General features: G+C 31.4%; 1 protein-coding gene across 3 annotated transcripts in view; it reads left to right on the plus strand.

The window, feature by feature from the left end:
* LOC129319897 (oxysterol-binding protein-related protein 4C-like) overlaps positions 1 to 12,974 on the plus strand; it is a 36,102-nt gene that overhangs the window by 3,998 nt on the left and 19,130 nt on the right. For 2 of the 3 annotated variants that reach the window (XM_054965004.1, XM_054965006.1), the window contains exons 4-7: positions 1,188 to 1,284; positions 2,283 to 2,574; positions 2,677 to 2,779; positions 4,016 to 4,469. In XM_054965004.1, the coding sequence (XP_054820979.1) occupies positions 1,188 to 1,284; positions 2,283 to 2,574; positions 2,677 to 2,779; positions 4,016 to 4,267 (744 nt within the window). In that variant the 3' untranslated portion in view covers positions 4,268 to 4,469. Of the gene's footprint in view, positions 1 to 1,187; positions 1,285 to 2,282; positions 2,575 to 2,676; positions 2,780 to 4,015; positions 4,470 to 12,974 lie in introns of those variants that run through there. The other variant, XM_054965005.1, reaches the window with a different exon arrangement.

A 12,974-nucleotide genomic window follows, 5' to 3' on the forward strand; every position in this document is an offset into this window, starting at 1 on the left:
AACTAAAATATAATAAAACTCATTTGATTAAAATTGTTTTGGATGTTATTTTGCTTGGCAGAATTAGTTTATATGTTGCTGCCAATAAAGTATATTTTTTTTCAAAATTTCCCTACAATTTACAAATTGAGTAATATTTATAAGAACATAAAAATTTATATACGTAAATTATTTGTTTAATTTTCTAATTAAACCAAGGTAGACATGTAATTATTTAATATTATTAGCACATAAAAATCTATTTATTTTAATTTAATTAGATAAAAATATGTTAAGAATATAAAGTTATGTTTGTTTTATATATATATATATATATATATATCTGTGTGTGTAATAAAACATTAACAAAAGCAGAAACATTTTTCAGAAAAAGAGAAATGAGAAATTTATATTATAATGAAATGAGATATTCTAATAAATACTAAAAGAATATACAATTATTACAATAAATGAGATAGAGATATAGTTAAGTAGAATAGGGTAGAATCAATTAAAAATTATAAACAAATCATTTTGTATAAATAGAAGAAAGCCTTAACATAAACCTAATCACGGGGAGATTGAATCGAAAGAAATCAAATAGCAGAGTAGCATGAGGTTGATGAAGACACAAATGTTTAAATCAGTGATCACCAAAACCGTCCTCCTAGCAGTGTGGGAACAGAAATAACATTTTTTGTTTCCCTCTTTTACTCGGTAAAAATAAAAAAATAAGAATAGAAATAGCTAAAAGTCATTTTAGTTTTCTTGTATTTAAAAACAAAAAATTAAAAATTGTTTTCAAAACTTAAAAAATCATTAATCAAACAACTTTTATTGTTTTGAAAATATTAAAATAAAAAAATTGTTTTTAAGAATAGAAAACAAACAGGATCTAATATTTATGTGAGCATAACTATCTTCTTCTGACAGGGAAAAAAAAAAAAACACATAAAATTGTTGCTAGTGATGAACATAGCACAGAATGAATATTTTTTGTGGAAAAGTCCAAGAAGTAAAATCTAGTGGGCATTGGCCCAAACCCAACTTGCCTCTACCACGATTCCTCGAATGAGTATCACTTATGAGAGGGGATATTTATTAATTTACTTGCTTTGTTTGTCTGCAGGTTTCCTTGGATAAAAAAAATTATTGATTTATTTAATTTAGCTTCGTTTTATACCAATGATTTCTTGCCTTCATTTTAGGTATCACACCACCCTCCAGTATCAGCCCTCCATGCAACTGACGAGAAGGAAAACATAGAAATTATATGGTGCCACCAAGCCATTCCAAAGTTTCATGGTATCTCTTCTTTTATTTTTCATAACATTATTTTGGAAAAATTACAAACAAGTCTCATATAAAAAAATATTTATACATAAGTTTCATGAATTTGTGAAAAATCTGCTCAAGTCTCATGGGACTTAATTATAATTAAATTATCATGTAAAATGACACAAATGTCCTCAAACTCTCATCCCTTTTATTCATGTTGATCGACCACCACACAATCATTGACCAATCACTAGCTAGCATTGACTATATGAAAACTTTTTTACTAAAATCTTAATACTTTAATGTTTACAAGTTAACGTAACATATTAACAAATACACAAGTTAGATTTGTAAATTAAGATGTTTAACTTGTAAATTTGAGAAGTTAACTTGTAAATATCAACCTATTAATATTGTAAGAAATTGACTTGTAAATGTAAGAAGTTTGAACTGTCAATCTTGAAGAATTTATTTTGTAAATATGTTATGTTTGACTTATAAATATTAAAATATGAATAATTCAATAAAATATGTTTAAATTTTTTTTTGACTAATCATTGGTCAAAGCTAGCTAGTGACTGGTCAACGATCACAAGTCAACAACTACAATGGTCAATCAACATCAATCAAAGGGATAAGAATCCAGAGCATTTGTATTATGTTACATGGTAAGTTAATCACAACTAAGTCTCATGAGATTAGGGTGTATTTTCACAAATTTGTACTTGTTTTATATGGACTGATTCATAATTTTTACCATTATTTTTCTATGTTTATATATATAACTCTTGCATTAACCAAGTGTCTAATGCCAAATTTTGTAAGAAATATGGTTGTGGTATGAAATTTGACGCTCATTAAGAAGAATTTCATGCTTGATGAATTTTGGGAATGGGAATTTTTCTTTTCAAATATTTTACTCTCAATAATTAAGACTAACCATAGTAAGTAAGCCGAATGCAGATAAAATTTAATAAGAGTTATAAATTTATGGAAACAAAATCATGATGATGATGATCATGCAGGGACTTCAGTGGAAGTTAAAGTGGTGGGCAAAAGGACGTTAAAACTGATGAAGCATGGAGAAACTTATGAGATGAATTTTCCAAATGTCTCTCTTAGATTCCTTCCGTTCCTTAGAATTGATTGGGTTGGCAATGTTAGTGTACGATGCAAAGAGACAGGATTTGTGGCTGATTTATGTTACAAGAGTCGGTCTTTCTTAGGTTTCAAGGCAAATCACAGATCCGTGAAAGGGAAGATTCTTGACTCTTCGTCTTCCAAAGTTTTGTATGATCTTGATGGCCATTGGGATAGGTCATGATTTTTATTTCATACAAGTCAATCTTTTGAAAAAAAAAATTGTTCATATAAAGCTAAATATATACATATTATCTAATGAAATTTCATATAATGCAGAACTATAGCAATTAAGGATAAAAATAATGGGAGAGTTCAAGTAATCCATAATGCAAATGAAGTCATTTCAGGCCTCCAAGCCCCTATTGTCAAGAATTTGAAGGTAATAATTTTTTCTCTATCTAAGTTTTGCTATGTCTTTATTAGAATATTACATTTAAAATAAGGGTTAAATGAAAAATTAATTTACTTTTAAACTATAGATTCAATGACGTATGAAACTTTTTAAACTCATTTTTTATACAATATTCTTTTTTGACTGTTAGTTGATACAAAAATATAAAAAAAACCTAAAAAATTATATAAAAGTGCCATGAAAAAAAGTACAAAAAAAAATAAATTTTGTGATTTTTTTGTCAATTAACATTCGAAGTTAATATTTATTCATAGTATAAGTAATATTACACCATTTTGAAATTTTAAAAGAAAATATTATATAAAAAAATAAATTTAAAATTATAGACACTACTTGATCTATAATTTAAGAGCAAATTTGCCCTTTACTCCTAAAAATTAATGAACTAAGACTTGTCACTTGCTTATACCAAAATAATTTAAACTACTTTGGAAGGACTCACTAAGTGCTATAGTTGTGATTAATTCTCTAATTATTTGATGTGGGACTATCATACATATAATATTTATAACTTATAACATCACATATAATTTGCATATCTTTATAGTTTTTCTCAATTTTGAATTAACTTATAAGAATTGACAAATCTAACATATCAAATAATAATGCTCAATTAAAGTAAAATAAACTATTGGGATCTAATTTAAAGTTAAATTGAGAGAAACTAGAAAGATTTGCACATTAATTTTTTCAAAAAAGTAAATACATACGCATCTATTGCACATGCATCACAATACATGGTCTCATTTATAGGATACATTCTAAAAAGTATATTTAGTCCTATTTATAAATTATGATATGGCTTTTTAGATAATATTTTTAAAATTACCTTTTATGAAAAAGAAAAAATAACATAACATTACTTTTTAAATTTTTTATATAAAAGCATATTTAGAATTTTACACACTTTTATTACTATTTTTTTTTTTGCACCCGTATTAGTGAGGATTGTAGGAATGACTTACAAAAGGGACTGGGAGTACAATATATCCTAACTTCTATATTATTTTTCTCGCTTGGGTTATTCAAAAACAAAAAGGAAAATATCATACAAATGTTTCATTATTAGATTTATTAGAAATGTAATCAAATGGATAATTAAGACATAGCTGGGAAATTAATTACATTATGCGTGCACTTTTGGTGAGTGTGTGATGAGTACGATGATGCTGTTTATTGTGTGGATATATTATCATTCATCAGAGTGTGTGGCCGACCGAATCAGCGGCTGTGTGGAGTGAAGTTAGTGAAGCCCTAATGAGAGGAGAGTGGGACAAAGCAAGTGAAGCCAAGAAACGTGTTGAAGAAACACAAAGAGAGCTCCTCAAAGAGAGAGAATCAAGAGGACAAACATGGACACCTAAGCATTTCACTCTTTCTCGTACTGAAGAAGGTTCTTGGGAATGTTTTCCTCTTCAACAGTGGGTCCCTCCTGCCCCCATCATTGCACTCTAGCTTCTGTCTTTGACTGAAAACTAAGGTATGGTTAATTGGAAAAAGAGATATTGTGAGAATCATATATCATCTCGTATCTACTTAATTTCATCATGTATGATTTAATCTATTTCATCAAAGGATATATATCATCATGCATGCGCATGGCGACTATAGAGACGATGGTGGCGATCATTGTACTTCATTTTTAAAATAATTGTGGCCTAGTTGTTCTAGGCTAATACGACTTCCTTTAATTTGAATATATATATATATATATATATCTATATATGAACTTTATATAAAGAGAGGCAGTTAATTGGTTACATTTATTAGATGATGACTATAAATATGTTTTTTCTCTCCCAGTAACAGATTTAGAAAGATGCAATGAAGGATGACATGTACAAATACATAAGAAAGATGTAATGAGCTGAACTACTCTAGCTAGATTTATGTGTAATTTGTGATAATTATAATTGCATAAGAATTATTCAAGAATCCTAACATCAAGTGTGAGATTGAGGGTCCTTGTTTAGTAACATTAATAGGAACCCATTGTGTAACATCCCAATATAAATTTTAATAGTTAATTTGGGTTAATAGAAAATTAAAAAAAAATAATTTAAAAAAAAAATAAAAAAATAATAATAAAATAATATTATTAAATTATTATTATAATAAAAAAAAGAGGCGTAAAAACAAGAAAGAAAGGAAGAAGAAGAAGAAAACGAATTTGCTTCGTCCGCCGCCTCAACAGTAACAGTAATAAAATAATAATAAAAAGAAGAAGAAGAAGAAGAAGAAGAAGAGAGAGAAAATAATTAAAAAAAATGTGGGACCCACTGAATTTTTATAAAAACTCACCTGTTTCTTCATTTCTTCATTCCTTTTTTCGTGCGTGAGCTTCGGCAGAGAGAGCATCTGTGAGCCAAATTCACCGGTGCAGGGTTTTAAGGTAAGAGTTTTTAATAGGATATTTAGGATGTGATTTTAAGCTTTTCAAGACTAAGTAAGTGTTCTAAAATTTTTTCTTTCTTAGTCATCCTTTTTCTTTTGTTTCTGAGTTTGTAGTGGTAGAAAATTTAAGATCTGGAAGAGGGATGAATTTATGTTGAATAAATATGGTTTTTGAGGTTGTTAGTAGTATAATAAATATTCTAGAGTATAAATTTATTGGTGATCTTTGAATTTGTGGCTTATGGATCAAATTCTAGACTAGATCTGAAAATATATGTTGATTTATTGAGGTTTAGATGATTATTTGGGATGAGAAATGAATTATTATGGCTATAGGATTATGATTCTAAGCTAGAGACTTAATTTTTAATTTTTGAGTATTTTAGGTACGAATTTATGAAATAAAAAGAAAATTTTGATAATAGAAATTAGTTTAGAAGTTGATTTTTAGATTATTAATGTTTATTGATAATTAAAAGAGGAGTTAAAAATTATACTTAATAGTATTAACTATAGATTTGTATTAAGATTGAGATTAGGAATTATGTTATATTTTTAATTCTATTATTAGAATTATTTTATTAGTTTCAAAAATTGAAACTAATATTTATAAATAATATGTTATTTGTAGATTGTATTACTGGTGAAGATTGTGGTGAGAGAGAAATTTTAAGGAATAATTTATTGAAAAAGCCACAAGGTAACCATGCTTTTAATTTATGATTAGTGTTACTTCATGTTAATTGGGTATTTAATTTATGATTTATAATGTATTATATTGCCAATATTAGGGCTTTTTGTTTATTGTCAATTATATGAATATATAAATGTAATCATGCCTTTCAAACTATTTCTATTTTTGGTACAATTTGGATGACTGTAATTTTAATATTTGATTTATTTTGGATTGGTTAAAATGGCATGATTATAAGGCCAAATAACTGGCTTGTGTTGAAAATTGACTAAATTGCTTATTTTACTTGTTGGGAGTATAAGGATGGACAAATGTGATTTAGTTTACTTGTTGGGAGTATAAGGATGGACAAATGTGATTTAGCCTAATGGCATGTGGGAGGTAAAAATTTATCTGAAATGTTATAGTGTGTGAGTTGAAGCCAATTATAAAATATTTTATATCGAAATTATTGATATAAAAATGTGTTGGGTGGCTGTAACCCAACTATACAACAACAACAACAACAAGCCTTTATCCCACTAGGTGGGGTCGGCTACATGGATTGCAAGACGCCATTGTGCTCTATCATTTATTAAGCTTTTAGAAATATTATTAATTAAGAGATCACGTTCAACAACTTCCAAGAGTGTTCTCTTAGGCCTTCCTCTACCTCTCTTAATCGGACTCAAAGTTATATGTTCCACTCTTCTCACTGGTGCCTCCCTTGGTCTTCTTTGTACATGCCCAAACCATCTCAACCGATTTTCTACCATTTTTTCCTCAATAGGTGCCACCCTCACTTTTTCACGTATGTGCTCATTTCGAATTTTATCTTTACGTGTATGTCCGCACATCCATCGTAACATTCTCATCTCTGCTACTCCAACTTTATGCTCTTGCTGTCCCGTTAGAGCCCAACATTCACTACTATATAACATTGCCGGTCTGATAGCAGTACGATAAAACTTTCCTTTAAGTTTATTAGGCACCTTACGGTCACAAATAACTCCTTTAGCTTTTCTCCAATTAAACCACCCAGCTTGAATTCTATGTGAAATATCTCCACTGATTTCGCCATCATTTTGGATAATGGCTCCCAAATATCTAAACTTTTCCACTTGAGGTATAATTTGATCTCCCAATTTCACTTCCAAATTATTTTCGAATAGTCCTTTATCAAATTTACAATATAAATATTCCGTCTTACTTCTACTCAGACGAAAACCTTTCGACTCCAATGTCCTCCTCCATAACTCAAGTTTGCAATTAACCTCTTCTCTTGTCTCTGCTATAAGAACTATATCATCCGCGAAGAGCATACATTTCGGGATTTCCTCTTGAATATGTTCCGTCAAAACATTTAAAATCAAGTTGAACAAATAAGGACTCAGAGATGATCCCTGATGTAGCCCAATCTTTATAGGAAAATCCTTTGTTTGACCACTAGGCGTTCTTATACTAGTTTTTACCCCCTCATACATATCTTGTATGGCTTTAATATAAGCAATCCGTACTCCCTTTTTTTCCAACGCTTTCCAAAGCACTTCTCTTGGTATACGGTCATAAGCTTTTTCCAAATCAATAAAAATCATGTGTAGATCTTTATTTTTACAACGATACTTTTCCATTAATCCCCTTAGTAGATAAATCGCCTCTGTAGTTGATCTACCTGGCATAAAACCAAATTGATTCTCAGAAATACTTGTCTCCAATCTCAACCTGTGCTCAATTACTTTCTCCCACAATTTCATTGTGTGGCTCATGAGTTTAATCCCTCTATAGTTAGTACAATTCTGAATATCTCCTTTATTTTTATAAATAGGAATTAATGTACTTCTCCTCCACTCATCAGGCATTTTCTTGGACCGTAAAATCACATTAAATAACTTAGTTAACCATCTCACCCCTTCTTCACCTAAACATTTCCACGCTTCGATAGATATACAATCAGGTCCGTTAGCTCTACCATTTGCCATTTTCTTAAGAGCTTCCTTTACCTCCTTATCACGTATTTTTCGATAGAATGACAAATTTTGTTCTCCTTCACCAGTTACTAAATCCTCCAAGTTACTAGATGAATCCTCTCCATCATTGAAAAGTTTAGAAAAATAAGTCTCCCATCTATTTTTAATTTCATCATCTGTAACTAAAATTCTTCCCTCTTCATCCTTAATACACCTTACCTGTTCTAGATCTCTTGATTTTCTTTCCCTACTCTTGGCAATCTTATAAATATTTTGCTCTCCTTCCTTCGTCTCAAGGTTCTTATAAAATTCTTCAAAAGCTTTAGAACGAGCTTCACCCACAGCTCTCTTAGTTTCCTTCTTAGCCATACGGTACCTCTCCCAATTTTCCTCATTGTTACACAAATGTATGGCTTTAAAACAGTTCTTCTTATACTTGATTTTGTCCTGTACACTATTATTCCACCACCAAGACTCCTTATCTCTCGGACCAGGACCTTTCGATTCTCCCAAAACTACTTTTGCAACCTCCCGTATCTTTTTAGCCATATCCTCCCATATGATGTTAGCACTTCCCTGAGAATCCCAAATTCCTTTATCCAAAAGATTTCGCTTGAAAATATCTTGCTTCTCACCTTTTAATTGCCACCACCTAATCCTTGGTGTTACTACTTGTCGACGTTTTTGGATTTTACTCATAATACACACATCAAGGACTAGGACCCTATGTTGTGTCGTTACAGCATCTCCAGGGATCACCTTACAATTTTTACAAAGTTTTCTATCTGTGTTCCTAACCAAAAGAAAATCAATCTGCGACCTTGAGGCTCCACTTTTGTAGGTGATGAGATGCTCATCTCTCTTCTTGAAACAAGTGTTGGCAATCTTAAAATCATACGCCAATGAGAAATCAAGAAGAGTTTGCCCTTCATTGTTTAGCTCTCCAAAACCAAAACCACCATGCACCCTCGCATACTGACCAGCTTCCCTCCCGACATGCCCATTAAAGTCTCCTCCAATAAAAATCTTTTCACTCTGTGGTATGTGTCGAATCAACCCCTCCAGATCCTCCCAAAATAATTCCTTAAGACTGGCTTCTATCCCGACTTGCGGCGCATAAGCGCTAACAATATTAACAGTCTCACGTCCAATTATCATTTTTAAAGAAATAATTCTATCTCCAATTCTGCTAACTTCTACAACGTTCTTCTTCCACTCCTTATCTATAATGATGCCTACTCCATTGCGTGCACTTACTTTTCCTGTATACCAAAGTTTGAAACCTTGAATATCCTTAGCTTCTTCTCCACGCCATTTTGTTTCTTGCAAGCAAAGGATATTGATTTTCCTTTGAATCATAACCCCTACAACCTCTACAGATTTACAATTTAATGTCCCAACATTCCAAGTACCAAATCTAATTTTGCTCTTATGGACTAACTTCTTTAGCCGCGTGCGTCCAAAATGACGCGGTAGCCCTTGCTCATTTAACACTACATCCGGGCGCCGATGCAGCGGCTCTAACTCACTTATCACTGTACTCGAGCCATGCAGCGCGTTACTTACGGGCAACGACCTAGCATTAACATTATAACGTCTATTGTCCATGTTCATGATAGATTCAACAAATTTTTACATTGGCTGTTGATGGCCTAACACAACCCTCCTCCTTTACCCGGGCTTGGGACCGGCTGTAACCCAACTATGGTTGAGTTAAATTATTAAAAAAAAAAAGAAATTTAGTGTGTTACACATTGACCTGAATCCACAGCATCACTAATAATATAAGAGATTCTATCTATACAAAACACAAACAAAAAAAGTGAGATCGGATCTCCTTGATGAAAACCTCGTTGGGGGGAGAAAAACTTAATTTGTGAGCCATTCTATAATACATTATAAAATACATTAGTAATGCATTTCATAATTAAAGCAATAAAATCATTACTCATACCCGCCTCCTCCAAAACTTGCTTGAGGAAGTCCTATTGGATTTTATCATAAGCCTTTTCAAGATCAATTTTCATAGCAAGGAAACCTTTTTTCCTCTGAGCTTTCTTCATGATGTGTACAATTTCCTGTCCAATTATAATATTATCTCGAATCTGGCGTCTAGGAACAAAGCTCACTTGAAACAGAGAGATGATTTTGTCCAAGCAAGTTTTTAGTCTTTGACTCAAGATCTTAGTAATGTACTTGTAGTGAACAGTGCACAGAGAGATAGGTCGAAAATGAAACACTCCATCAAGCTTATCTCTTTTGGGGATTAAAGAAATAAGAGTCTTATTTGCTTCTTCCATTGAAATCATATCTTTAAAGAAAACAATTACAAACTAATTGAACGATTCTTCCACTTCTTCCCAATTAGCTCTAAAGAAAATTGGAGAGAAACCATCATAAACTAGAGCTTTGTGGGGGCCTATAGAAAATAAAGCTCTCTTAATTTCGTCCTTAAAAGGAATACCAACCAAATTTGCAGTAAGTTCTGTATCCAAAGCAAGGAAGGAGGTATTGGTTATTAACCGAGTCTCAATCGTATCCTCTAGGCTAAAGAGGTTCTTGAAATAATGAATAACCAGAGCTTGAAATTCCAACTCATCTTCAATAATTCTACCAAAATCATTTTTAAGAGCTAGCACTCTATTCCTTCTTCTTCGTATAGTGGTTTTTAGGTGATAGTATCTAGTGTTTCTATCCCTACTATTAATCCATTCTGTATGAGCTTTCTGAAACCACTTAATTTTCTCGTCAAAATTTCATCCAATTCGTTCTAGATTACTTGGAAATTTAAAGTATGGATAAGTAGGGGACTTTTGGATCCCATTTAATCTCGCCAAAACATTCATCTTCCTCTTTTCAACCATGCCAAAAAAATCTTTATTCCAAATTTGAACAGCACTGCAAATGCTATTTAAATTTGTTTCTGGATCCTTACTCTTACACCATTGTTCATAGAGGAAAGTTTTAAAGTTCTCATGGGATAACCGCATGGCCTCAAATCGAAAGGGTTTAGAAGTACCCATAAAACTATTCTTATGTTGTAGTGAAATTGAAAGAGGATTATGGTTAAAGAAGGAAATTCTAGTTATAACTTTAATGAAGCAATTAGGAAATAAGGACATAAACAAGCCATTACCCAAAGCTCTATCAAGGTGTTCAAAGAGGTGAGAGCAACCATGTAGTCGAGGGCCCTTCCATATGAATTTTGACCTTGAGAAGCCCAAATCCACGAGATTGCAATCATTCATTCTGTCCTTAAATCGTCCATATCGAGTTAGATTGCCAGTTTTACCACTAAATTGTTCAGAAGCATCTGTAATGTCGTTGAAATCACCAAATGCTATCCATGGTTCAATAATTTCAGTTGAAATTTGTAAGAGCTTCCACCACAAAACTTCCTTAAAACCAGAGTGTAGAAGGGCATAGGCTGTTGTTGCCAAAAAGGGACAATGCTCAAGTAGGATACAGTGAAAATGAAAGAATTGTCAATCCTCAGCCAAAACTTGAAGCTTTATGTGATTGCTATTCCACACTATCACTAGCCCCCCAAAACATCCAACACTAGGAATCATTCTAATAGAATCATATCTAAGGGAAAGGAGACATCAACCTAGAATGCCCAATATATGTATGGGACGAACCTATACAAATTAATACAAAGTAGTTGGGCTATACATGGACAGATTGCATAGAGCCCTTCTCTAATGCCCAGCTTAAAGGATGAATGAGCTACATTTGCATTCTTTTGTCCATCCAGTACTTGTTGGATGTAAAAGCATTTCAGTTGGTTGGGCAACCTTAGACTGCCCTTCTTCAAGTGGTGTTGCTACTTTCCTTATGATGACATGAAAAAAACTCTTGTGTCTTAAAATATATTGTGCATGTTTTTAATTAAGTCAAAAGAAATCCATATGAACAAGCTAAAGTTAAAAAGAAATGAACAATATAAATTGAAAATAAAAATTAAACCCCCTCACTCCTCAATTGATCCTAAACAATGTTAGTATTATATACATGCATATGAAATGCGTGTACATGGTGAGATGTGTATGTGTAAATCTCGAGCTAGGCTAAGTGGACAAGGATGACATACATTGTCTAAAAATGTCTAAATTATTTCAAACTACTTTTCTTTGGACTGGATTGGGCATTTTTTCATAAGGTAATGCTAAGTAGAGCTGGGAATTCGGGCGGGCCGGGCTTATTCGGGCTCGGCCCGAATAGGCCCGGACCCGAACAGGCCCGTATCCTTGAGAAGCTCGAATAGCTAAGCCCAGCCCGAATTTCTTCAGGTTTCGGGCAGCTCGAATACCTGAATTTAATTTTTAAAATTATTTTTAATTAATTTTTTCACTTTGAAATTAATTATTTTATTTTATAAAAAATATAAAATATATTTTTTTAATACTTAAATGATGTCTAGGATTCAAATATATGGTATTTTAGTATAAAATGATCTAAAATTTAAAGAATTAATTAATATTTATTATATTTTATATATTTTTTAAAAATATAATTTTTTATTCGGGTATTCGGGCCAAGCCCGAACCCGATAGGGCTTGGCCCGAATAGGCCCAAACATAAAAAAATATTTTTTTTAAGCCCAGCCCTAAAATTTTTCGGGTCAATTCGGGCTAGCCTGTCGGGCTTAGCTCGAATTACCGGCTCTAGTGCTAAGCATATCAGACAATTAAGTTATATGGGCATCTTAGAAAAGTAGCACTTTCAATTAAAGTGCTACTAAAAATATATTTATACTAATGGAAATTTTAATATTTTGTGAAATTAATTTTAAAACATTAATACTTAAAAGTAAATTTATAAAAATTGAAATACTTAAATTTTATTTTTATATGTGTAAAACATAAAAATGGAAAACTATAAAAAAAATGCAATAATTAGATTTTATTTAATATGTTTAAAACATGCGGAATGAATCCTTTAAAATTGAGAATATATTAATTTCATCGCAATTTGTCTTGTTAAGAAGAATAAGAAGATTTTATATTCATAAAAATTAATAAAATAAACAAAAATGTCCAAATTAAGAAACATCACAAAAATTTATAAATTTCAATGTTAGAGGATTTACATGGTCCTAAAAAATAATATTAACTTATAGTGCAGA

Source organism: Prosopis cineraria, unplaced genomic scaffold (genome assembly GCF_029017545.1).
Source record: "Prosopis cineraria cultivar Desert tree isolate PC_DT_omini unplaced genomic scaffold, ASM2901754v1 PC9, whole genome shotgun sequence".
NCBI lineage: Eukaryota > Viridiplantae > Streptophyta > Magnoliopsida > Fabales > Fabaceae > Prosopis > Prosopis cineraria.